General features: G+C 38.4%; 2 protein-coding genes across 2 annotated transcripts in view; one reads left to right on the top strand and one right to left on the bottom strand.

Annotated features, from left to right (window-relative positions):
• The window catches only part of LOC138029742 (fibroblast growth factor receptor 2-like), a 466,762-nt gene that overhangs the window by 147,897 nt on the left and 291,962 nt on the right, over positions 1-26,903 (bottom strand). The window lies entirely within an intron of this gene.
• LOC138029723 (fibroblast growth factor receptor 4-like) overlaps positions 23,393-26,903 on the top strand; it is an 80,091-nt gene continuing 76,580 nt past the window's right edge. The window contains exon 1 of the mRNA XM_068877481.1: positions 23,393-23,731. Within this exon, the coding sequence (XP_068733582.1) occupies positions 23,563-23,731 (169 nt within the window). The 5' untranslated portion in view covers positions 23,393-23,562. The remainder of the gene's footprint in view (positions 23,732-26,903) is intronic.

The raw sequence follows: 26,903 nt of genomic DNA, 5'->3' as shown, positions 1-26,903 counted from the left end.
TGTCCATATAATAAAAAGAAAATTACACGTTAACTCGAGGATGCGAATTTTATGTTCTCGTGAAAAGAACAATATCTTACCCGTTCGCTGCGCTCACTCATGAGCTATTGTTCTTGCCACTGGAACATAAATTCTCCGTACCATAACTTCGTTACTAGTAGCTACAGAACAAACACTTCTCAAACTTACGTTTCTTTTGTTTTATGGTGGAGCATGCAAAAACTGACAGGAAAATGACTACCAATACTAGGACTAATGCATATATCAGGCCTTGGCTAATCCTGCTTCCTCGATGATCCGAAGTAGCCTTCGCTGAAGCAAAGAAACAAAAATACTTGTTTTGTCATCTTGTAGACTACTTTAAAAGAGTTTCTTAGAGAAGGTTTTGTAGGCTTCTAAACGGGGATGGTGGATTACACGGATCCCCTCGTACAATTGTGTGGCTTTTTTATGTGATTGTAGGATAACTGAAAAGGCTGCTTGACAATACTTAATGATAAAGATTAACCTCGAAAATGCTTTTAATTACTATTGCCATAAAAACTAACCAGTTAAGCTCGCATATTACCAAACATAATGAATTCGTAAGGGTCACCTTTTGCAGCGAAAGATTTTTTGAAACAAACAACATATTTGCTATAAAAGGCAAAAACCCCTTCTTATTTTATTACGTGCGTGAAGACAAGAAACTCAATCATGTCAAATTACCAAAATAAATTTCAGGATCAACCTGTTTCCACGAAGAACGTTTTCCTTGAATAATGAAGCAAAAAAAAGACAACAAGCTTTCTTTCAAATAATTCTTGGCTGTCACATTTCCAATTTTTTTTTTTACCTGAAGACTGTTCAGAATTGAGTACAAATAAATGCAAATTGCCAGACAACTGAGATGCATGCGACTTCAGTAAACAATGTGACGCATTCAAGGCGTTCGATTCCTTTTAAACCCATACGGAATTCTGACCACTGGATAAAATATATGCATCAGTAAGTACCCCCTCAAATTTACCAAACATACGCAGAATACTCTACACACCATGACACTACTTAGAAGGGGAGGGACAGGAAATTCTTTTCATGACACGAAAAAAATAATAAATAAATAAACGGAGAAATGAAAGCAGATTCCGACTGGGTTTGGCAACCCATTAATAAGGGGCCTTCTATACTACATACGACAAACTTAGCCGCTAATTTACGGCTAAATAAGGGGCATTGTATATATTACAAAAGACAAAGCAAGCCGTTAATTTACGGCTGAATAAGGAGCCTTGTATATTACAGACGACAAACTTAACCGTTACTTTACGGCTAAGTAAGGGGCCTTGTATATTACAGAAGACAAAGTTACCCGTTATACTTTACGGCTAAATAAGGGAACTTGTATCTTACAGACCGGCGACAAACTTAGCCGTTAATTTAAGGCTGAATAAGGGGCCTTGTATATTACAGACGACAAAGTTAGCTGATAATTTACGGCTAAATCAGGGGCCTTCTAATATTACCACGACAAACTAAGCCGTTAATTTACGGCTAAGTAAGGGGCTTTGTATATTACATACGACAAACTTAGCCGTTAATTTACGGCTAAATAAGGGGCCCTGTATATTACTCACGACAAACTTAGCGGCCTTTAATTTATGGCTAAAGTGAATGTCAGTATATAAGTGTTTATATATTATCACGGTTAATTTAATTTATACAGAATAAGCTTTTGGCTAAAACCTGTTTGCATGTATCTAGAGTAAATTTAATGCAAATTTTTCACTTATATATATACCCCTTAACTACCTCCTAATTCTCGTCGCATATTTATGAACATTTTGCTATGAGTACGTTATGTATGCCCTACCTGACTTAATTATAAACAAAAAGGACACAGTCGGTGAGCAGGGGTGTAAATCCATTCAAGATAATTGTATCCCCATGATTTCCACTGCTTACATCGATCTATCACCTCTACTCTGCGGTCATGATGTTTCCTGTTCTGTTGCTATGTTTCACTTACAATTTTCTCTTCTCAGGTAAGAATGGCCTACTCAGTACTATTTAGATTAAACAACACTGGGAATCAGTTCTCTATTATGATAAGATCGACGAACTTTTAAATTTGTAAGAATTAGTAAGCGGGATCAAGCATTCATACTTTCGTTATCACAAGGCCGGGATGGTGACATTGAACCCGGTCAAACCCGCTCTTCAACATATTTCGATTTTAACAACATAATCGATTGATTTTTATGATGATATCCCTCGCAGCTCACACTTAAAATATTTGCGAAAGGTATCTGTCAAGGCCAAAGGGTTATTTAGTTTCCGCAGCAAAGCTGTTGACTGGGGGTATGATCGTTTCTGCTGGCAGTAAAAGAACCCACAACTTACAAGAGGGAACTTACAATGTAGGCGGAGTATATAGGTTGAAAACACTAACCGACTGAGATAACCGACAAACAGTGATCATTCGGTAGACATGAAATCCGCGAGTTGTATACGGAAATAACTCGATGATCACGGGTCACGCAGCTATCGTAACACTTGAGGCATTAAGCGAATTTTTTTAAAAATGTATCTTTGAAGCTTGTTTTGTACGGATAAGGAAACGACAAAAGAAATTTCAAAAAGTCAACTAAAATAGCTTTTTTCGACCTCTTTAAAGCATAAAAATTCGTGTCCTGGAAACGAGTTTTGCTCAGATCGATGATTTGTGTACTTCTCAAACCACCTTGCAGGGCCGTGAAAGCATCAACTACTTTAAAAAAATGTCAAGTATAGTTGATTTTCGGCACAAAAAATGTCGGCTAGCGAAAAACGTATGTCCTTAACAGATTCTGAGTCAAACTTTGTCTGATACGAGCTCTTCGGAAAAGTTAAGTTGTTGGTATTGTGTTCAACAGATCCTCTCCTTTGTTAAAACTTGCCTTTGCTCATTATGCGTTGGCAACTTCGATGTTGCTTTTCCCATAATACTCAAACTAATAGTTGCGTGAAACGAGTCTTACACAAGTGTCTTTTAATTGTCTGACTCCATACTAGTTAACGCACAGTCAGGTCATGTTAGCGATTGGTCAATGGGCACAACGGTGACCAATCGTGGGTCTTATCGCGGGTCACTAAACGATCTTCCAACGGTTTAGGTAACGCGGGTTGTGAATAAAGCATCATTTGATGACTCTTGAAGCAAATGTCAAATGTTTGCAGAGTTTGGAGGCCGTTAAATCCTTCTTAGTGTACAAACGGCTCGAATGAAGAAGACGAATGGGTAGCGGAGATATTGTCCATGATCTACGTAAAATTTCGAGGCGATTGAAGCCTTGGGAGCAAATTTATGGCCCTTTTCCTTTTGTGATTCCGTTCGGCGGCTTCGTCTCGGTGCCCAATGTTCGGAAAAGAAGAAAAACCAAAAACCACCCGTAAATCGCTTTTAATCGGCCAGAAAAACCCTTTCCCCATATAGATCCTTATATCTCTACTCTTGCATAATGTAGCACATATATGGAGCTTGCGCTACCTGTGGGACTACTCGCATTTTGCGTGACGCTGAGACCATGCTCGACTCGGGAGTACCCAACGACAAAAATTTATAAAGTGATTGGATATCGCCTCCAGTAATATTTCAACAGTCACTAATTGTTTTTTGGTTGATTATTAACTTCTGTGGCAAAATTATATCCGCTCCCCAAAGCCAGCTAGAGCTAGAATTTAAAATACAATTTCCAGCCAGGATCTTTACTTTAAGAGCTTTTCCCAGCCAGAATATTTACCAAAAAGGCATTTCCCCAGCCAGGAATGTCTCTTTCTCCCCTTTTTTGCCAGCCAAAAAAATAACCAACATTTAGCCAGCCAGGAAAGTAAATTGAGCCATTTTATCCAGGTGATACAAAAAAAATAACTCAACGAAAGCTTGGTGGTGTTTGAGCCATTTTCTTTGCTTATGACTTCGGTGTACATTAACGCGGGATAAAAATAACATTTCTACTCTCTTACTGGTCTGTGGAAAATATAAATCGTCTTTACTTCAATCCAAATGAGAGCAAAGTTGTGAGATCGGAAAAAATAAATTTAGAGTTGGTTTACTTGATTTGAACGCAAACTTAAGACTGACACCAGGACCCACAAACAACCACGTTTCCAGGGTTCCAAACACTGGTAACGAGATTGGGTTCATCAAGAGAATGTCTGGAGAGCACATTCGCCAAACGTTTAACGCGTACTTACTCTTCTTCTGCCCCACCTCCCCTCCAAAAGCTCATAATTCTGAACTTTATCTAAAATTACGCGTTCTGCTATCATTAGAAAGCAACGAAAATTTCGATGAACATTGTGCAAAACTAAATATCCATTACAGACAAAATCAAGAGAAAGAAAGGCGCATTCCAGTAAACAAAACAATGATATTATTAAAGCCGATACAGAAATGAAATACAACAACTGAATTGTCTATCCAGCGCCAATCAGATACCTCGAAGACACGCCCTCCCAGTAGCTGTAGAAACTCCACGCCAAGAACGCAAAGTCTGTTAATTATGATATATAAATAAAATTTGGTGTATAGGAAATCATATACCGAAAAAGCACGGAACGTCTATCCTTCATGTTGAAGAACCATAAGTGATACAGATGGAAACAAATGCCAGAAAGACACAGGCTATCGTTCATGATGAACTAAGAACAACTATGCGGTGCTTACGGACTCAAATGCCAAGAATGTCACAGATGTCGCAGTCTTTCCTTGAAGATGAAGAATTATGCGGTGCATAAGAAATGAAATCGTGGGAAATCACAGTTTACACTTGAGTGATGAAAAACCAATATTCAGTGCAGAAGAAATCAAATAGGGAAAAGGTACAGTCTTTACTCAATGATGAAAACCAATTACGCGGTGCAGAAAAAATCAAATGCCGGGAAGGCTATCATTGACGATAATGAACAGTTTTGCAATGCTGACCAAATGAAATGACAAGAGGGCACAGTCTATCCTCGACGGTGAATAACAGTTCTGCGATGCAGACGGAACCTAATTGCGAGAAGGCAGAGTCTTTCCTAGCGACCAGAAACAATTATGCGGTGCTGAAGATATAACATGTTAGGAAAGCACAGTTTACAGATAATGATGAAGAATAGTTATGCGGTGCAGCAGAAAGCAAATGCCGGGAAGTCATGATCATGGTCTACGAATCCTTGACGATGAAAAATATTTATGGTGTGCTGTAGATATCATTCCGGGGAAAGCACACCCTATAGAAAAAAGAACTTTACGATCAATCGCCGGGATACCTGTCACTTTCCTTTTCTGCATACCGACTCCTCTTCATATTCAGATAAGGATCCATGTGGCCTTTGTTATGGCTTTTCATATCTAAAAATACAACCATAGATTACTACATATTATAACTGCATAATTATTACTCGCCAACGCGGATTTACTATCTATGCAGCCAAACTCTAGGCCGTAATCGCTCAAAAGTCACAATCGCTGCAAAGGCTTCAAAAGATAAAAGAGAACTGTTCACAGCAATCACCGCAAAAGCTTTGCTAAACCTGTAAAGACAAAAACTCCTTTTTTTATGTCCAACCCCACACTTAAATCTTACATAACCGAAGGGCAATCGCTGCGAAAGCTTTACAGGATAAAAGACAACTGTTCACAGCAAAAGCCATAACTGGCAATCACCGCAAAAGCTTTGCTAAACCTGTAAAGACAATTTCAGCAAAAGTCCTTTTTTAAGTCCAACTCCACCACTTAAATCTTACATAACCGGGAAGCAATCGCTGCGAAAGCTTTACAGGATAAAAGACAACTGTTCACAGCAAAAGCCATAACTGGCAATCACCGCAAAAGCTTTGCTAAACCTGTAAAGACAATTTCAGCAAACGTCTTGTTTTAAGTCCAACTCCACACATCTTACATAACCGGGAATCAATTGCGCCGAAAGCTTTACAGGATAAAAGACAACTGTTCACAGCAAAAGCCATAACTGGCAATCACCGCAAAAGCTTTGCTAAACCTGTAAAGACAATTTCAGCAAAAGTCCTTTTTTAAGTCCAACTCCACACATCTTACATAACCGGGAAGCAATTGCTGCGAAAGCTTTACAGGATAAAAGACAACTGTTCACAGCAAAAGCCATACCTGGCAATCACCGCAAAAGCTTTGCTAAACCTGTAAAGACAATTTCAGCAAAAGTCCTTTTTTAAGTCCAACTCCACACATCTTACATAACCGGGAAGCAATTGCTGCGAAAGCTTTACAGGATAAAAGACAACTGTTCACAGCAAAAGCCATACCTGACAATCACCGCAAAAGCTTTGCTAAACCCGTAAAGTCGACAATTTCAGCAAAAGTGTTTTTTCCACTCCAACCTTGAGACCCCAGTAAAGTATTTGAATAGGGCGTTTCACAAACAGTTGTAAAATTAAGAAAACTGTCATTACCAAATAGATAATACTGTTAATGTCCAAAAATACAAAAAACCCTCTAACTTCTGCAAGGTAAAGGTAACCGTGTTGGATGGAGCTCTTCAAACAGGAAACGAGCAAGGATTCCGTACTGCAAATAAAAATTATATGATAACAGATTAATTTCTCATTATTAATGAGCTGTGTTTGAAATGTAAGTGTCTAGTAACGCTTTTCAGTTTTAAGGCATAATTTTAATATTTTTTATTTTAATTGATAAACAAAATGTTCTTGAAAATTAACTTAAGGCCGTGACAGTAATTTTTTATTATAAATGAAATAAAATTAGCAACTGCTTGTTTGAGCTGGGTAACCTATTGAAATACATCGTTGTCTTGCTGATTACGAACACTATCACTTCGACAGGGGGGCACTCCTGGGACAACTTTGACCACAAAAAGCCGAAACAAGAGTCGGGGAATACAGTCAAGACACATTGTCTTATGTTTAACGAGTGAAAAATGCAAGCTGTTTTCTCCAGAAAAAAAATGTTACCTTTATAACCGGAAATTCACGCATACTACCTCATGAAATGATAATTTGGTCCTGCTGAATAGCGAACCCAAACGCGTTGAGCATAGTGACAGTTACCTGTCAAAATCTGTCAATCAAAGAGCCATGCAAACAAGCTAACGATCCAGCTCTCCACTTATTTCAAAATACAATTCCTTTTTTGTTACATTTCCCAGTTCCTCAACCAGGAACCGATGGAATAAGCTGGTGTGTTCTCACGCTTTAAAAATATGGCAATAAATTGTGTTTGCCCGTCGGCAACATGATCAGCAACATTTCATCGCCTCCTCCTTTTCTGAACAGATCTAAGGTGCATTCCCTGACAGTAACTTCGTCTCTTCTGCATAAATATAGCGAGAATGAATTCAAGAGAAATCGTTCAACACGGTTCGTCCCGACCAGTTTTGAAAACTGCAACGGCTATCTTGAGGGGAGAAGCGGACTATATTCCAGGTTCAATTTCACAGTGAAGGCAAATTTCACGATAGAAAGAATTTTCAGCTAGTAAATATTACACACTAGTGAAAACACAGCCTTTAATAGTCTATTTTTTCCAGTCTTGACCTGGGCCACATTTTGTCAGTACTACCTTTTAACATTTTCCCTTCCGGAACAAATTTTGTTATATAACGTATAAAAACTATCCGGCTGCCGGCCGTTCCTTTCCGTTGCCATTTGAGCGTATTGATTACTGTACTCGCACCGACATCTAACTCTGTCCATCCAGCAACAACATAGCAGCATTATCGAAGACTAAGACACTCGTTTCGCCTTATGAACTCGTTTGCTCCCTTTGGGTATAAAAGGAACTTCTCGCAAATTCTTGACTGCTGGGAAATACTGGAAATAGAACATGAATTTTGCCTCTTCAGGACCAGAAAATCTGCTTTTGCAATAGTAACGAAAAAAGTACTTTTATGGTTCTTTCAGTTATGGCTCGTTCCAATTTGTCCGATCGAGTTAGACTTCATTTCGCAAACTAAGAATAGCATACAAATATTCTGTAGATATAACATACAAATATCAAATAACAAACATCCCTGCAACACTTCATCCTAATTAATAAATAACAAGTTTTCAAGGGTGTTGTGCCAGAGATTGACGATTAGCATGTGAACAGGCTCCTTGTAAAAGAAAAGGCAAGCGAGAGAAAACAAGGGTTCAAAAGGCTTTGATACTTAGGCAGTTCTAATCCCGAAGTGTGCCTAGATGTATCTGTTAAAACAATACACCAAACAGACAAAAATATCTGAGGTCAATCGAAAGACACGCCTTATGTCAGAATGGTTGTCCAGAATGATGCCAGCAAAACACTTCAGAAGAAAAATCGCTCTGATTAGGCAAATGTTCTTTTTTTTTTTATTATTATTTTCCATTCTAACTGATCGTATATAGCAGATAAGTAACAAGACAAACCACATCTATTTGGGGTGGTTTTAGCTGCGAAAACGGTTCGGTTCGATTTTCTTAGAGGAGCCGATATTTCTGGAAATCAAGACACGAACGCGACGGCTATATTTTCGCGAATATGGAACTACACAGTCATATTACTCTGTCTACCATTCTATTTGCTGCTGGCATTTTGTCGAAACGAAATGACTGAAAGGAAAAGACCTTATGTGCTACAGTCAAACAAAAGTGTTTCTGAACAGTCATGGTTTAATGAAGGTGCATGCCATTGTCGAGATCAACATGATCAACATGATAAAATCAAAAGGCGTTCTTACCGGCTGGACATACTTTTATGATGATCTCTTAACCAGGCTACTGGAACAGTGACCCTGCCCGCTGCTGACTGAAGGATGCACTAAAGATGGTTCACAAAATACAAAAGACAGTTGAGACGGTCCATAAAGAAACTTATCAAAACCTGCAAAAAGACATTCAGATAAAAGCAAGGACATAGATGAAAAGATTACTTACCTAGAAATCAGCAGAGTTTGGATGTAGCAAAAATTGTCCAAAACCCGTAAAAATTTAGTTGCATCACCCAAACTAGAGGCACAAAACAACGACCGCGACGATAACCACCACTTCTGAGATAGAATATCCGCGAGCAATAAATAAAATGAGTTGTCTGTCTAAATCCCAACATTGACACCATAACAAAAGACAGGGATGTTTAAAAAAGAAATTGCATTGTTTGCTGACAGCATTTTAATGACTAACGCATTCAGTTAACATTTTCACACGCCTTTTTTCACTTTCAAATTTCTATCAATTTAGTGACAATTTTATACACGCCCTCGACTTTGCACTAGCCTGCGGTGCACTTATCACTCACAGCCAGCGCTATGTGTTCTCTTTGAACTTTCCTGATTAGGTGTCATTTTACTTCTCCAGCCAAAATTAACCAGAGCACAATTTCAAAAGCCGCAGGAAGCCAGAAGGGAAGTGATTTTTTTTTTTCTAGCCAGCTTCGGTATTCAAAGGGTCGACCACAGCATAAACGTTTCGGCACAATTCCCAGCTAGAGTTTCTCATCCATTATTTAGTAACCAGCCAGCAAATTCTTAGCCTGAGGAGCGGATATTTTGAGGAGCGGATCCGTTGGGTACTCCTGCGACTGAACCCAATGTTACTACCAATGCATTATTCACTTGTTGGTTTCCTCAGACAGTCGCACTCGTTAAGTTTATTTATTTATCTATTCATTTGTCAATCGTCATTTCAAAACACAGGTACGTTCAGCATTTGCATGATGGTTTCCTCGATGAGGCAGACGCAGTCGTTAACTTTTATTTACTTGGAATATTTCGACAAACGCTTTGGGGAAGTCAGAGGAGATGTCCATGGAACAAAAGCGAATCCTTGGACGGTGGTGGTCCGCGAATGAAATTCTTCGGTGGCTAGTGTCGTCGTGAACTGGGATGCCCACATTAAAAACAAATTTCATCAAAATACGCGGAACACACATTAATTACAAATTTCAATGATATGCGCGGAACACAAAACAAACATCTTCCCTGTGAATTCGGATAAACCGAATCCACTTTTGCCGTAAAGTTTCGTCCTTCGGAAAATAATGCCGACTTGTTCTCTTCATAGTCTTCTCATACCGCAGTTTGTCATATTTGAGCTACCAGCAGCGCAATAAGTCGCAGAGGTCGAACCTTTCTCCTTACCCACCATAACATTCTTGTCCTCCAAGGCATTTCTACGTCACAGCTTTGAAATACGATCGTTTTGGCCGCGCGCAGGATGGCACACTTTTGAGCCGCCAAATTCAAAACTTTGGATTCAATGTATACATCCATGTAAATATTTTACTGGCTTAAACCTACATAAAATCAGAAAATGATAATCTATTGCTTTACTTCATAGGCAGTTACAGCTTGTTCAGAAATGGAGAAAATTTGTTTAACGGTTCAATATCAATATGAATATCTTCCAGACATTATATCAAACAGGAGTCAATTTGATTAATCCGATTAATGAAGATCCGTCGGACAGTCAGTGAGGAAAGGATACAATTGAAGGACTGCATGCCCTCATACAACTAGACTTTTCAACAAGAATAAGTAGTTTGCCGATGCGGCCTATTTACTATCTCTAACACCGCACTAGTTGATCACACAAATGAACTTTCTGATTTTTCGCTTCTTGTTTTTGTCATGTTTGATCTCCTTGTTATGCTGTACTCTGCAAAGCGATCCTGACCACGAAATGATTAAAATTGCTCCAACTTCTGCGTGTGCAAAAATTCAGATGTTATAACTGACATGCCACAAGATGGACAGTTCGAGGATTTTCTTCTTTCATTTTGCAACGGACTCTTGTTAGGGAAATCAAATCATTATCAAAAATAATCATCAAAAACCGACATTTGACTTGATTTGCGTTCATTGTTAATCTCAGTTTACCGTGTCCCCAATTAGTGCTTCACGCTAGAACGACTAGACATTTAAAGTTTGTTTCCTTTCCTTTCTTTTCTCTACTGACATCAGTCGGTTACGTGATATATTCCGCATTCGGTTCAGTGAGTCTATTTTAATAAGATTTCTTTAAAATCTATCATTAGAAACTGCAACTACACAATTTAACGCAAAGCCTTCAACACCATCACCTGCGGTGGAAGGGCAGAATTTAACTCTTGAGTTGAACTATACTCTGGATGGTACAGTTGGCTTGGCACAGTTTTTCAATTCCACTGGCTTTGGGACTGAATTAATTGGAAAGACATTTGGCCCTGGTAAAATGACTGTTGAGCCAAAATATCAAGAACGATTCAGGGGACAAGCAACAAACACCCGAGCAGAGCTGACAATTCTTTCAGTGCAGAGGTCAGACCAAGGGACATATAGAGTGAAAGTGGTTCCAACTGGTTCTAGTTTTCTTTCACACGATGTAAAAGTTACTGTGCAATGTAAGTATTGACTCACATACTTCTAGTGTGTAAGTTTTATTACGTTGTGTTTTATACTCCTTTATAAAATACTTTGGATAGTACGCTCACTCTCATTGGTCAATAGCTGTGTTTAGATGAGAGTATTCACTACTTGCACAATCCCATAATACACTTCTATTACCTCCCAAAACTTTTGCATAACCATTGTTTGCAATTCCTCCTGGGACATGAAAATGTCCCAAGAGAAGTCGAAAACAATGCCTATGCAGATTTTTGCATGGGGAGTAAAATGGGTGTATTATGGGATTTGTGCAAGTAGTGAATAGAGGTTTTGCTTGGCAGCCATGTTGCATGGCGGGAACAATAGATTCTTCTTCGTATGGGAACATATGATCTTTCTAATGCAAAACATTTTCATTGTTCCTGCCATGCAACATGGCTCCGTGCAAAACCTCTACATAAACGCGGCAGCCGCTGTGACATCACACGAATTTTGATGCTTATGTGTTGTCAGACGCGCGAGCGTTTTGATTGGCTGGTAGGAAACATGATCGTTTATGAAGAAAATCTGTTTCAATCAAGAAGTAAACCAGCATTTTCGTTCATTTGTCGAATTATTTTTGAGAAATATTTTATAAAAGCAAAAGAGGATATTTTTTCCCATGTTTCCATAGCCTAATCTATACAGTCGGGGAGTTGGGAGAATTCTCGACAGTTATGCAGACCGGTTCGACTGCGTCTCGGGTTTGCATAACTGTCTCGAACTCTCCCAAGTCCCCCTCGTGTTTTACCCTGGTCCCAGAAGATTTTCTTGAGCCGCGAGAGAGCCGCAAAGCGGCGGAGACGAGTCGCGAAGCGACTATAAGAGAAAAACCTCTGGTTATCTTGCACTTGAATCTCACTTTCACGTCGACGCCAGGGTCAGGATCTGACTGAACCTCAGGCTCGGATTCGTTGATATTTTTACAAACACACACATCAATATGATTGGTTCTTTTTATTGGCGATACCGAGGGTACGCGTGATTGCAAAGTTGCCATTGGTCCCTTTTATTAATATCAATTTGACGCGTTTGACAGCTGGCGCCTGCATGAAAGTGAGATTCAAGTCCAAGGTAGCCAGGGGTTTTTCTCCTATCACCGCTTCGCGACTCGACTTCGCCGCTTAGCACCTCAAGAAAAACGTCTGGTACCAGGGTACTCGTGTTTAGATAAGGCAATGTACACATGGAAAAAGCCCTCTGTTGCTTAAATCCCAATCAATATTAGTGTGATATTGTGACAGTTGAAACACTTGAAATAAAACTATGTAAACTAATTCAATTATTATTTTTAGAAAATCATGAAAGAAGTATGTTAAATTACAATGGGATTAATAATCTAATCTTTGTGAGAAATAGTGCATCTTTCATAGTAAGTTATTAATCTATTCACAAATACAGAATACTCGCCTTTTCGATCCAAGATTTTTTGAGTATCCATTGAACGTCAGTCCTGTATGATTCCTCTTGTTAGTAAACAATTTTGGGCGAGGTTCCTGTGATAACTGTAATGATCTCCTTTTTATGAAGTCGATGTTATGGCGTCATTGACGACTTCTGCAGCTTGAATTGCTTGGTGAGTTTCGCATTTAGAAGATGTCGCTCTTTAATTTCATTGTTTATATTGACGCCAGCTCCCTTCCATTGGTTCCTTAATATTGATTCCTTTTATGAAGTTGCTTCAAGTACTTTGAACTTGAACAGCGGTATGGGCCACATTTTATATTGTATTCCTCTTTGGGCTTAGAAATCATTTAATTAATGTCGACGCATGTTTTTGTGTAATTATCCTTGCTCTGGTAGCAGTTATTATAAAACTCCATCCCACAAATTGTTACAGTATTACTTTTACTATGATTCGAACGTACTGTCTCCCGTAGCAATTGACAAGACTAAAAGGGTAAAAGCAGAAGCCGAAGAAGACGACGGCTTCCAAATATAATTCCTTTCCTATTCTTTACATAAAGAATTCTAATGAGGAGTGGTTTTTTTTAATTATTCAATTCTTCAAAAGCTCATTAATAATTCGTAGGCCAAACAGCCTATCAAAACATCGATTAGACTTCACGTGCATCAGCTTTAAATATTGATGTTAAATTTGGGTAGAGACTTGAGTGATAGGTTTTACCAAGAAACTCTGGTTTCCTTGTACACTTCCTAGTACTTGAGTATGCATCATGAGAATGTTGTTGATAAGAAATGAATACAGAGAAGGATACGTTAAATTATATATAAGTCGAAACGATCTTTAATTTCTCTAGTGAACCCTTGTAGTCACCCTTTCCCAGCTTACGCATCTATCAATGTCTTTCTCAGTGTTAAGCCGAGGACTCATTTGCTTAAAGCCTCAAAGCTTCGATTGAGGCGGCTCCTTCATTTGAATGCAAATCAAGCTACTCAATAAGAGCCGGCGTTTTTCTCTCTGATTAACCTGTACCTTTGAACATCAGTATGAGAATTTCGCTTTTCTAATCAATATATACAGATATTAATATTTTTAAAGTGCATACGCTTAGAGCATGGTATGAAAGAAAACTTTCTTACAATTTTACCTACCTGCCAGTTTCAATCAGTCCTCAAAGTAGATGACAACAAATACCATTTGCTCACAACTATAATTGCTGATCTTCTGTACTGCTACAGCATTCATTTCATCTAATTGAAATTCCCTTGGTATACTATCCCGCATTAGCGGCAAATAATAGGTTAAACGTAGTCTTTACTATGACCTCCAGTTTAAAAGATTTCCGTTTCAAAGAGCCGACATACTGATGGTGTTTCTACTGCACTGAGCAATTGTGACTTGGTTTACTTATTAAAAACCATACCGCAGCCCAAGAACACGAGGCATGAACTTCTAATGCGTTCCGCACAACCAATTTAGAGACACGGGAACACTTTCAAAGATTCACGCCACACTGATAGATGCTGTACACCTTTTGCTGTCCATTACGAGAAAGTACGCATTCATTTGCATGAAATGACGACCAGTAACGCGAAGATACATTCATGAGCGCCAAAAAGGAATATTTGCACATAATTCAGATTCAATAACGAATTTTGCATTTTTGTTCACATTCAATAACATTTTTAGGCATTTTCATGTGTCATTCAGCATACAAAAGAGTAAAATATACTTTCATTTGCGCTAAATTTCAAGTCAGTAATACTACAATGGATAAACATTAAAGTGTATAAACCATTCGTTAACATTTTCATCACAATGTTTGAAATTCATTAGCATTCCTTGACGGCGTTAGTGTGGGGATAAGACAAACATTAACGCGCCTGTACAAACAATAGAGCGTTCTTTGCATTCAATGTACAAACATCGATTTTCAATTGGACAATAACAAATTTAACGATGAAATCATATATGAACTGCGGATATGAAATCAAGTAAAGCTATGATCCTTGCAGTTATGAACGCAGTTTTTGCAATTGCGTAAAGGTGCCTGAAAAACTCAGGACTTCAACGGGGTTTGAACCCATGACCTCGCGATACCGGTGCGACGCTTTAACCAACTGAGCTATGAAGCCACTGACCTTGAGAGCTGGTCATTTGTGGGTTCCAATGCTCCCGTGAGGAATGAGTCAACGATGAAATGACATATATCAAACCCCGTTGGAGTCCTGAATTTTTCAGGCTTCTTTGCAATTGCAAAAACTGCGTTCATAACCGCGAGGATCATAACTTCACTTAATAACAAATTTGTCAATTATTTTCTTATGAATTTTAGCTTACCCTTCAATATCTTCTCCATTTTTAAATGGAAAAGTTACTTATCTGCCAAAGTGTTTAAAAACACTTCGACTTACACTTATACTATCTGCCAAGGTGTTTATGTGTAAACGGAGAGGTTATTGAAGGGCAAGCTGAAATTCGCAAGAAAATAATTGAAAAATTTGTTATTGGTCAATTGAAAGTCGCTGTTTGTACACTGAATGCAAAGAACGCTATATTGTTTGTACAAGCGCATTAATGTTTGTCTTATCCACACTAACGACCTCCAGGAATGCCAGTGAATTTCAGTGGTGTTATGAAAATGTTAATGAATGGTTCATACAGTTTAGTGTTTGTCTATTGTCTCCATTGATTTTCAAGATGGTGTTAATGACTTGAATGTTAGCGCAAATGAAAGTCAATTGTCCAGCTACGGTATTCTAAACACATGAAAACAAAATTCACCTCACACCAGGAAGACGTCGTAATATGTAATTCATGCTTCATGTGCGTTATTGCAAAAAATAAAAATACATACTCGTACATTATCAAATATGTGGAGTGAGTCCAGATCAGTTAAGTCATAGCAGAAGGACAAACAACAAATATTACCAAAATTGTTCTTGCCTGTAACAGTTACGCGTAAGTTCAAGGTGCACATGCAAAACAACATGGCTGGCATGGCCGAATTCAGTGCTAACATAAAATGCTTCGGGGATAAATGAATAACATCCGACCTGATTGATCACTACGCCATATTCCAAATCCCCTGACCATGACACAGCATACAAGGTGGGGTGTGCCACACGACAGCTTGTTGTTAAGGCTGCCAGAGAAAGAAATAACCCTAGTGTCCTAGGCGTCATTAACAGCCAGGAGGACTTTGACTTTAGCTAAGATTTGTATGAAAACTTGACACAATCTAGCCGCCCATTTGGTAAAATGTTGTAATTTATATATACCTGTAAAAAGTGGTCATCGAGAAAACTATCCTATGCACCTAAAAACCCATAATTACTTTTACTCTCTTTCTAGTAACCGCTATTGGCGACTCTCAAATCCAAAAAATGGATACTGAGTCATGCAACATGTCGCGGAGTCAATAAAATACAAAATTAAAACGTGATAATAGATGCATTAAAACAATGGTCGGTGATCCGGACTCCCGACCACATGGTCAGTAAGTGATGCTATTGTTTGGTGGTAAGCCATTTTGCACTAGGGTTGTGTTGCGGTTGGAAACACTTAGCAACGTTGTATTCATTGCCTTCAGATTGCCCCTTTCATTTTATGACGTAGTGGGGATTGACCTCATCCCTCTCCCATTGGTTCACTCTTTTTGATTCCTAAAATGGAGTTGCATTAATCACCAAGTTGTCCGATTATGAGGTCAATTTTTGGTTGAAAATCGCTATAAGATTAAGGGATGACACAATTTTGAGGCATTATTTTTTATTGGGCATGGTCTGGCGATACTGTCATTTAAGAAACCCATCCTAAAGGCTGTGAAGTGCAATCTTTTGCTTACTACGAAAAGTCAAATGTTGCAAATGATGAACTGAGAAGGGAAAAGTATGGCGTGGAGCGGAATATTTCACGAGTAACTCACTGTTGAGGTGGCTTAAAGGTTTTTTTTTTAACTTAAGGTACGGTGATGTCTTGTGAAAATAAAATAAAAAAGATGATAATAATAATAATGATGGTGATGATACTTGAGCAGGAATGGGGTTTTATAGTTGATCGAAGTGAATACGGAAAAAGACAGTAAAACTTAGGTACTGTGATGTCTCGTAAAAAATATAATAAAAAGATAATAATAATAATAATGATGATAATTATAATAATAATAATATTATATAATAATAATAATAATAATAATAATAATAAAAAGTGTAACAAAGTGAGATATAACATGAATAATTAAGGATGAAGGCGAGAACAGAATAAAAACACCCAACCACGAAACAAAACAGAAAAAACCAAACTGTTTAGGCTAAGAAAAGAAACTAATTAGTATGAAAGGGATAAATTAAGATGTTTGACTTGGGAATTTAAAGATGGCTGCTCCCAAAGGATATGCATGGCTTCTTTGATTTTCAATTGGAAACGTGTGGAAGCAGAGTCGAGGATTTAAAACAGTCTTCTGAACACCGGGAGCGACAATTTTCAGAACCTCCCAATGCTTAAATATGTGGGAAGGTTCGTCGGAGGCGGGATGTTCACGGATGCGAGTGGCGAAATGTCTATTGGTTTCACCAATATAACAGGCATTACAGCATGCACATGAAAACTTGTAAATGACTCGCGATCGTAAACCCGCAGGGATAGGATCCTTCGCCCCAAACCAACTCCTAATTTTAAACGGGGTGAACATCAACTTAATTTCCAGGTCGCTGCAAAATTTGTTGACTAATTTCTTAATTCTGCGTTTTGTTATGATGGAAAAAGGACCGATGTACGGTAATTTAAAATACAAACAATTGTCCTTCTGAGCAACACTCTGAGAGGAATCGGAGGTAAAGTAATTGTTGAGAAATTTTCTAACAACATTCTCGATAACGCTAGAAGGAAACAAATTCTTCCTTAATGTTTAATTTGGTAAGGTTGCTTATGTCCAAGTGAAAACCAGTCCAAGTATTATTAATTTTAAATACTCGGTCAACCAGAGTGCGTACTAGTCCTAATTTGTAACTGAAAGGTACAAAGCTGTAATAATTAGTGAGAAGACCGGTGTAGGTCTTCTTGTGGAAAACCGAGGAAATAATGCCCTGATTACTATGGTTATCTAAAAGCACATCTAAGAAGGGAAGCTTGTGGTTTTCTTCCTTCTCCATAGTAAACTTGATGTTAGGATGCTGGCTGTTGATATAACTAAAGAAAGCTAAAGCATCCTGCTCGGTATTAAACAAAGCAAAGGTGTCGTTGACATATCTACGGTTAAACTCGATACCTGAATTGTAATTCTCTAACCAGCGTTTCTCATGGTGACCCATAAAGAGATTAGCTAATACAGGAGCAAGCGGGGAGCCCATGGCTACCCCATCAATTTGATCGTAAAAATTACCCAAAAATGAAAAATGGGTTTGAGCAGTGGCAAAGAAAAATAACTTAGTAAGATTTTCCCGTCCTAATTTAATATCTGGATTGCCCTTCATAATGTAGTCTACCGCTAAGTCGATAGATTCGATGAGGGGAATGTTGGTGAAAAGACTTTCGACATCGAAAGAAACCATGAACTTATTTAGGGTATGGAGTCTAGTGACTTCACTAACAAAAGTAAAAGTGTCATGAGCACAGTAGTCATTAGGGATGTGAGGGTTTAACAATGTACATAAATACTTAGCTAGGTTGTAATTATAGGTTCCAATCGAAGAAACAATGGGCCGGAAAGGAGGTGTCAAAGAGTGATCTTGAACCTTATGCATCTTAGGAAGCCCATAAATTCTGGCTGGTTGAGATCCTGATGGATAGATCTTGTCATAAATGGTGTTCTCAATTTCATCATTCTTCTTCAGGTTGCGAAGAAACCGTTGTAATTGGCCCTCCCTTAGGAGAGTTGGATCATCCTTAAGTTTCTTGAATTTGGACGAATCCGAGATGATGTTAAGGATACTGCTATCATAAACTGTCCTGTCCAAAATGACCACACCATTCCCTTTGTCAGGTTTCAGAATGACAATATTCTTATTCCTTTTGAGACTTTTCCTCGACTCTGCTTCCACACGTTTCCAATTGAAAATCAAAGAAGCCATGCATATCCTTTGGGAGCAGCCATCTTTAAATTCCCAAGTCAAACATCTTAATTTATCCCTTTCATACTAATTAGTTTCTTTTCTTAGCCTAAACAGTTTGGTTTTTTCTGTTTTGTTTCGTGGTTGGGTGTTTTTATTCTGTTCTCGCCTTCATCCTTAATTATTCATGTTATATCTCACTTTGTTACACTATTTATTGCTCAACTTTAGTTTATTTCTCATTTGTCAACTGACGATGGATGATGTTTCATCCGAAACATGTATTGATTAAATATGAATTTCAAAAACATCGTATGGATCATCAAAGCGATATCTTACTTCGTGCTGCTAAGACGTTTTGGTAATAATAATGATGATGATGATGTCAATTAACAATCATTGTCTTAATAATGATGATGATGATACTTGAGCAGGAATGGGGTTTCTAGTTCATTGAATTGCTGTCATACCATGATCAAGGAAAAAAAAGCTTCTGAATTTCACAACATCCATTTATTCTATACGATCCTTTTATATTTTGTTCTACCCGGAAACTAAATTTAATTTCGTTTTCTTAAGGAATAGCTCCATCTACAGCTACGTCACCAGAAAAGCCTATCCTTTTTTTTTTCACCCACTTTCAGTATCAGTTGGGTCCACCGCTGTTATGTCATTTTTTTAGGTGTCTATAAAAGACATTTGCTCAAATTGTCCAAATAATTGCGACGGTCACCTCTCCACTTCCTATGCATGCTCTTTTAACTCAGTCATTATACAACTCCTATTTGTTAAAGTATTTCTTTTACTATAATCAAAGTCCATTGCCTCTCGTCGTAGTTGACAAGACTTAAAGGGCAACTGGGGCCAGAATGAAAATTTCGCTTTCAGATGTTAATACTGTTATCTTACACGGCGCATGTTTAGAGCACAGTTTGCAGTAAAAGAAAACGTTTTTACACTTTTACTGGTAAAAAAAAGAACAAAAAACAGAACAGCCGCTCACGTTTATAATTACTCATCTACTGTACTCTAATGCATGCAGCTTTCATTTAATCTAATTGCGAGTGCCTTGCTTTATTCCACATTCACAAAAACTACAATTGTAGGTTGAAGGTAGTCGTTACCATGAGCTCTAGTTTAAGAGATTTCCGTTTCGGCGAAGAACCGTGACTAATTGAAATTTGTTCAAGATAATTCGACATCATGGTTTTCGTGGTAAAAACCCATCAGCTCAAGAACAAGAGGCATGAACTTCTAGTGTGCTCTGCCCAGCCAGTTTGGACATGCGAACACTTTAGAGATTTACCCCACACTGACCTGATAGATGCAGTAATTCAAGCCGGCTTCGGTGGCTTTGGAATATTAAACACTGCACCGCATACGGTTACACGCAAGCCAGCAAGTACACAAGAGAGCAAGACCGACGTAACCAAATTGCTGACGTAGAATTTTACGGTGCAGCATATAGACTCGAGAACGGCTATCGACTTATCACGGTATAACAACGGTTTCCATCTTGATGGTTCTATACGGATAATAAACTGTCATGTCATATCATGTCATATCATGTCATATCATGTCATATCTATACGGATAATAAACTGTCATGTTATAGGATATGTCGATGATTTGGTCAAGAGTTGCTGGTTACTTTTGGAATTATTACGGAAATAGAGTAAATAATGTATATGTATAACGTACATGGAAGAGCCATTTCGATTAATGTTCTTGTTGAATGAAGTCTTTACAACCAAAGAAAAGCCTCCTTGAAACTGTCAAACTGTCGAAACATGTTCATGAGCAGTTTGCTATCAGTACGTCATGTATGCCCTACCAGACGAAGTCGATGAGCAGAGATTTAAATCCGTCATTTTCACTTCTTACAGCGATCATCTCTACCCTACAATGTTTGGTGTGCTACTGGTATATTTCACGTACAATTTGCCGTTCTCAGGTAGGGATGGCGCACTGGTATTTAGAGAGCATAGGGACAGCCCGTTATTATGATAACATCGACAAGCTTATAAATTTGAATAAATTAGTAAGCGCGGGGATCAAGCATTCGTATTCCTACTTATTCATCACAAGGCCGGGATTGTGATATTGAACCCGGTCAAACAACCCGCTCTTGAACATAATTCGATTTTTTTAACAACATAATCGACGGACACTTCTGATGAGATCTCTCGCAGATATTTGCTGAAGATATGTGTTATTTAGTTTCCGCTTGAGCTGCAGCAAAGCTGTTGACAGGGCACAAGATCGTTTTTTATAGCAGTGAAAGAACCGACAACTTGGAGAAGGAACTCGTGATATAGGCGCAATAAAATAGGCTTAAAAAAATAACCGAGATAACCCGACAAACAATGATCATTCGGTAGACATGAAATCCGCGAGTCGTATGCGGAAATGAGCTTTCTTAATTAACTCGACCATCGGTCACGCAGCTATCGCAACACCTTTGGCATTTAGCTTGCTCATGGGAGAATATGTTCCACGGTTGGATTCATAATTCAATATCTTTCAGACATCATGTCAAAGGGCGCCGCAGTCAAATTGATGAAGTTAATTAATGAAGCTCCTTTGGAGAGTCGGTGAGGAAAGGACACGTTCAATTTGAGGCCTGCCCTCGTGTAACAAGATTGTCAACAAGAATAGTAGCTTGGTATTCCCAAGCCTAGTTGACCACACAAATGAAGTTTTCACTTTTTTTTCTTGTTTTTGCTATGTTTGGGCTCCTTGTTATGCTGTACTTTGCAAAGCGATCCAGACCACAAAATCATTCCCTTAGTAAAATTGCCTCAACTTCTGCATGTCTGTAATGATTTTATTGTACATCCAACAGTTGGCACTTCCGTTATTTTTATTTCCGGTGTTTATCCATGATGCTTAGCGAAGTTTTGTATCACTCGCCATCATCAGGCCATGTTGCTGTATTAAAACACACATAGTTTGATATTACGACTCGGAATCTTTACATGGTGACGTGTCAGGAGTAAACGCGAAACCAACAAAGTAATGGCTCTAAGCGGCATCGAATGCCCCCAAATGCACTGGGACGGTGACAATGTTAAAGAAAATTGGCGTCGCTTCAAACAGCAGGTGGAGCTCATGTTCTCTGGCCCGCTTACGTCACGCAAAGAAGCCGAGAAATGCATCTATCTCCTTATCTAGGTAGGACAAATGGGTCGAGATATCTACAATGTGTGGTCCGACATCACCGTTTTAATGATATAAAGACATAATCATCGAATGCTTTTATTAAAAAGTATGTCATTAATCTCAAGTTCTTCAAATCAATTCTGTGTTTCTTCGCGGAACCGAGACCTTGGCGGCTTAAAAAATTGGCGCTTTGCTCGGAACACCCTAAGCGAGACCAAAATCCAAAATTTACACCCCTAAGCGAGACGACGACCATCCCCGTCTGTTTCATATGGGATTCCCCCCCCCCCCCCCCGGGTTTTGCATCTTGATCGTTCCATACGGATTATCAAGATGCATATAGATTGATGATTCCCGTTATCTCACAGGACATGCCTATTTTTCGGCCAAGAGTTGTCAACACAGCTTTTGGAATTAGCAAGAGCTATTTTTAATGATGACTTCGCAACCATGTGCTAAGTACGTCAAATCTGCCATACCTGACTCAATTAGAAACAAAAGGGACACAGTCGATGAGCAGAGATGTAAATCCGTTTAAGATTCTATCCCTACTTGTATTCCGTACATCGTCTCTACCCAACAATGCTGGGTGTTCTATTGGTATATTACACTTCCAATTTGCCGTTCTCAGGTAAGAGTGACCAAGCTGTGTTTACTGGATACTTCGCTGTTATGATATCACCGATGACCAAATAACATCATAAGAATTGATACGCGGAATCAGACAATCACGTTTCGGTTTTAATTGGTCGCAAGAGAACAGATATTGTTCCCGATCATACCCGCTTAGTAGTATAATCACATTTTTTTACGACATGATCGGTTTTTAACAAGACCGTTCTTTCTGAGGGGAAATATCCCCTCTCGTACAAAAATATGCTTTAGCACGTAAAAGGTATTTAGTTTCCGCGTGACCCGCAGCTACCGCTTGCTGTGGAAGAGATATCGTTTTTGCTGGCAGTGGATGAACCGATAACTTGCAGAGAGGACTCGCGATGCAGGCGGAGTAACATAGGATGAAAATCTAACTGAGAGTCGTTTTATATCCGGAAGCTTGTTGAAAACTTTCTGACGGCATAAATTGATTTCACAAATCAGTGACTGCACATAAATTTGCTTGTTTTTGTTTCTCTTCATGCCTTACTAAACAAAGAAATAACCTGAGTCATACCATGTGGATTGATCGCTGAGAAACCAAAACTCGATTAATAAACATTGGATATGATTCTATTACCAATTTAAGGTTTTTTATATCTAAAATTTACCGTTTTAGAAATATAAAGCTATGAGATTCAAAAAAAGTTGTTTAATATTAGTTTTCTTTCTGCTTAATAAAACACGACGTTATCCAAGGCTTGTGAACTGATTTTTAGAGTTTCGTCTGTTGAGTCTCAGTTAAAATCTCTCATTAGAAACTGCAACTACAGCATTTAATGCACAGCCTTTAACACCATCACATGCAGTGGAAGGAGACAACTTTACTCTTGAGTGGACCTATACTCTGGATGGTACAGTTGGCTTCGCACAGTTTTTCAATTCCACTGGCTTTGAGACTGAATCAATTGGAAAGACATTTGGCCCTGGTAAAATGACTGTTGAGCCAAAATATCAAGAACGATTCAGGGGACAAGCAACAAACACCCGAGCAGAGCTGACAATTCTTGCGGTACAAAGGTCAGACCAAGGGACGTATAGAATAGATGTTGCTCCAACTGGTTCTGGTTCTCTTTCAGACTCTGTGGAAGTTGTTGTGCAGTGTAAGTAGTTGACTGAAATTCTTCTATTAGTACAGTATACAGTCATTAATGATTCATAAGTATGAAAACCATCAGAAATGCACTATTCGGGTGACCTGCATGGTTAGTGATAAAGTTCAACTGTCTGAAAGCATGGGGAGAATTTGAAAGGGTATCAGGGAAAAGCTGGGGTTGATGATGGAATTAATACAACAATTTTAATTATTGTATTGATTAATTTAAAAATGAATCTCACTGATATACAATCACTAGTGGTTGTAACAAAGTATACAACCACATGTTCTTGTATGAAGGCATTGAAGTTTATAAATGTAACTTTGAAAGAAAATGAATGAGACAACTACAACACCGTCAAACCGATTTCAATTAATTGTTACTTCCTTACTTCTCATTAGCACTGCCTCTTTATTTTCCAGCTATCCAAAACTTTAACGTACAGTTATTGAAAACTGGACTAAGGACAGTACGACAAGCCTGATACTGCATTACTTTTTCCTCCCTTTGCACCTTATCCTTCTTTGCTTCCACACAAGAAACAGTGCAGTCCTTACTTTGCAAACTACCTGTAATTCCTACACTTCATTGTGCAGAACAACTTTGTCTCTAACTGAAAGTACAGTCGGGAATATTGAGGCTTGCCAAAACTTTGAATTCATAGGATATTTCATCTACAATACTTGATCAAGTATGATCTTTCCCAGTACACGTTTCTTCTTGTTTGAATTCGGAGGCTGAAAGAAATAAATCTACCTGTGGGGTAAGAGCATCACCGACAACTTTAACTTCGCAATCATAATGTGCCACTAAAAACGTCGACGTCAATTTGAGGAAATCATTGCCCGAGAATGAGAAAACTATTTAATATCCGCCGACAACCTTAGTGCAAACATTCAATAATTCCCAAATAATATCTGATTTCTCTTGAGAGCATACACCAATGCAAGTTTGCTGCATTCACATTTTTCTAACAAACTGGCGATACAACTGCAAAGTATTCATTACACAAGTTGTTTACAACATTCGCTTCAGTGTTGTATCTCTTAATAGTGAGTGACACCACACTGCCGCTCATGTTGTCACAGGTGGCCCAAGCTCGGAGGGTAAAAATTATAAGGATTTGTATGGGAATCCCAATAGCAAAAACTCAAAAAGATATTTACAGGCAAAAGTTCTCAATAAAAAAGCTATACTTCATTGTTCTGGTGACTTTTTCGCTTTCTGTGCGGTTATTTCCCTGATTTAACGCGATTTACTATTTGAAATGAAAACATGAAAACAAGGTAACGAAATGTGAATTAAGGCATATTTAGTATAACATAACGATGGTTTTTATTACACTTATTGCTCATTTAATGATTATTTCCTATTTATAATCGTTACAAAATGTTATTAACTTCAACACCATCAAACGAAGCACTTTGATAGGTTTCCTAGTTATGTCCGCAAGATTTCAGTTATTGAAAAACTATACGTCTTTGAAGGCCTAAATGTAATAAACGACCCTAAACGTAATAAAGTCCTGAATGTAATAACATTTTGCCCTTAATGTAATAAACTCTTTAGGGTGACATTGGGCCTTAAATGTATTGACGTCATTCTAACGTCATCAATGAAGTAAGTAACACGTCTCGAACCAGCAGACTGGTTATGACAATAGCCACGTGATCAGTCATGCCATTTGTCGCAAAAATCAGTTACATTATCGTCAACCACCTGACCAAGTGATTACAACACCCATGTGATTAATAAAAACATCAATCAAATGATTTTTTAGCATCGGTATATATAGGCCCGTTTTAAACGTCGCCTTTTACATGTGCCGAATCTAGTGCATGCAAATGAGGAAAATCTATTGTTTTCTCTCATTTGCAATAGATTCGGCACGTGTAAAATGCGACGTTTACACAGGCCTTACTTTCTTATTACTGGGTTGCCTATGGCAAACCAGTCGAGGTCTTCGTTTAGTTTGTTTGTTTTCTTTTTTTTCTTTTTTTTAGTTTTTTTTTTTTTTCCGTGTCGGTAAAAGTCTTGCCTGTCACTCCCCTGGTAAGTGGTGTCTTTGTGCATAGAGCCTTCTATGAGTATGTTCTTAGGATCGAGAGGGTAGTGGAACTGCGTAGATTTCTCTGGTGGACACAGTAGAATCATTAACTTAGCCTGCAATGGCGTCGAAAGTCATGTAACGCGAATGGCGTTTTAGTGGATCCTTAAACAAAATATACCCTTATGGAGCTCAATAATGGAAAGTCAGTTGGATAAACTAGGCAGGAAGCTCAAAAGCGACGAGTACTGGACTTCGACAACAATCTATCGCCCGTCGAGACGAAATCAAAGTGAGCTCTATTTACCTGAAGTACATGGTAAATTGACGCGATTGAGTTTCTTGTTCCTTGAGAACGGGGTTATTGGTGAACTCTATAGCTACCAATACGGTACAATGTACAATCCTGGTCAAAAGTTGTTCGGACAAGTTTGTTTTTTTGAACTAAAAAATGCTCGTGAGAAGTATGTGCTTATAATACGAAAGACTAGAAGAGCGGAGGGGGTAGGAGGAAGGACTGTATGATAGATGGTTGGTTTTTAAGGCATGTTCATTTTAGCTCAAGTGTCCCAAGACTTTTGTCCAGGATTGTAGCATAAAGCAAGGAGAATAAAATGGTGCATTGCTTTTTTCATAGACGAAAAGCAACGATTGTTCAAACGGTAAATTTACAATAATGCTGCACGCACTGACTTCTGCTATTAACAAGTTCGTTTCTGTTTTTTTTTTTTTCGTGTTCATTCTTTCTTTCGTTATTTTTTGTTTCCTTTTTTGCTTTTCAGCACATTCCTCATTTTCTAAACTTCGCGCTCTTTACTCCAAATTCCGCACTCCTCGTTTTTCGTCTAAACGAATCGTGTGAGGTCATTTGAGAAAAGGTTATGTGATCCTTATCACCTCTCAGCAATTGGCCATTCTAGAATTGTGATATAAAATGCATAAAGGACCCTGACTTGAAGTCTGTCATACTAACCAAATGCGTCACACTTGCTCTGAAAATATTAAATTTTAAACGGAAGAGAAAAAAATCATGTCAACATGCTAAGAAAAACTAAGTAGGATTGACTTCCAAAATATTAATATAATGGTAATCTTTACTCGCCCGATTTCAACGAATCAAGAATCCCGGCC

The sequence above is a fragment of the Montipora capricornis genome, chromosome 13 (assembly GCF_036669925.1).
Source record: "Montipora capricornis isolate CH-2021 chromosome 13, ASM3666992v2, whole genome shotgun sequence".
NCBI lineage: Eukaryota > Metazoa > Cnidaria > Anthozoa > Scleractinia > Acroporidae > Montipora > Montipora capricornis.
The sequence above is the reverse complement of the archived record's forward strand: the minus strand, read 5'-3'. Positions and strand labels throughout refer to the sequence as shown.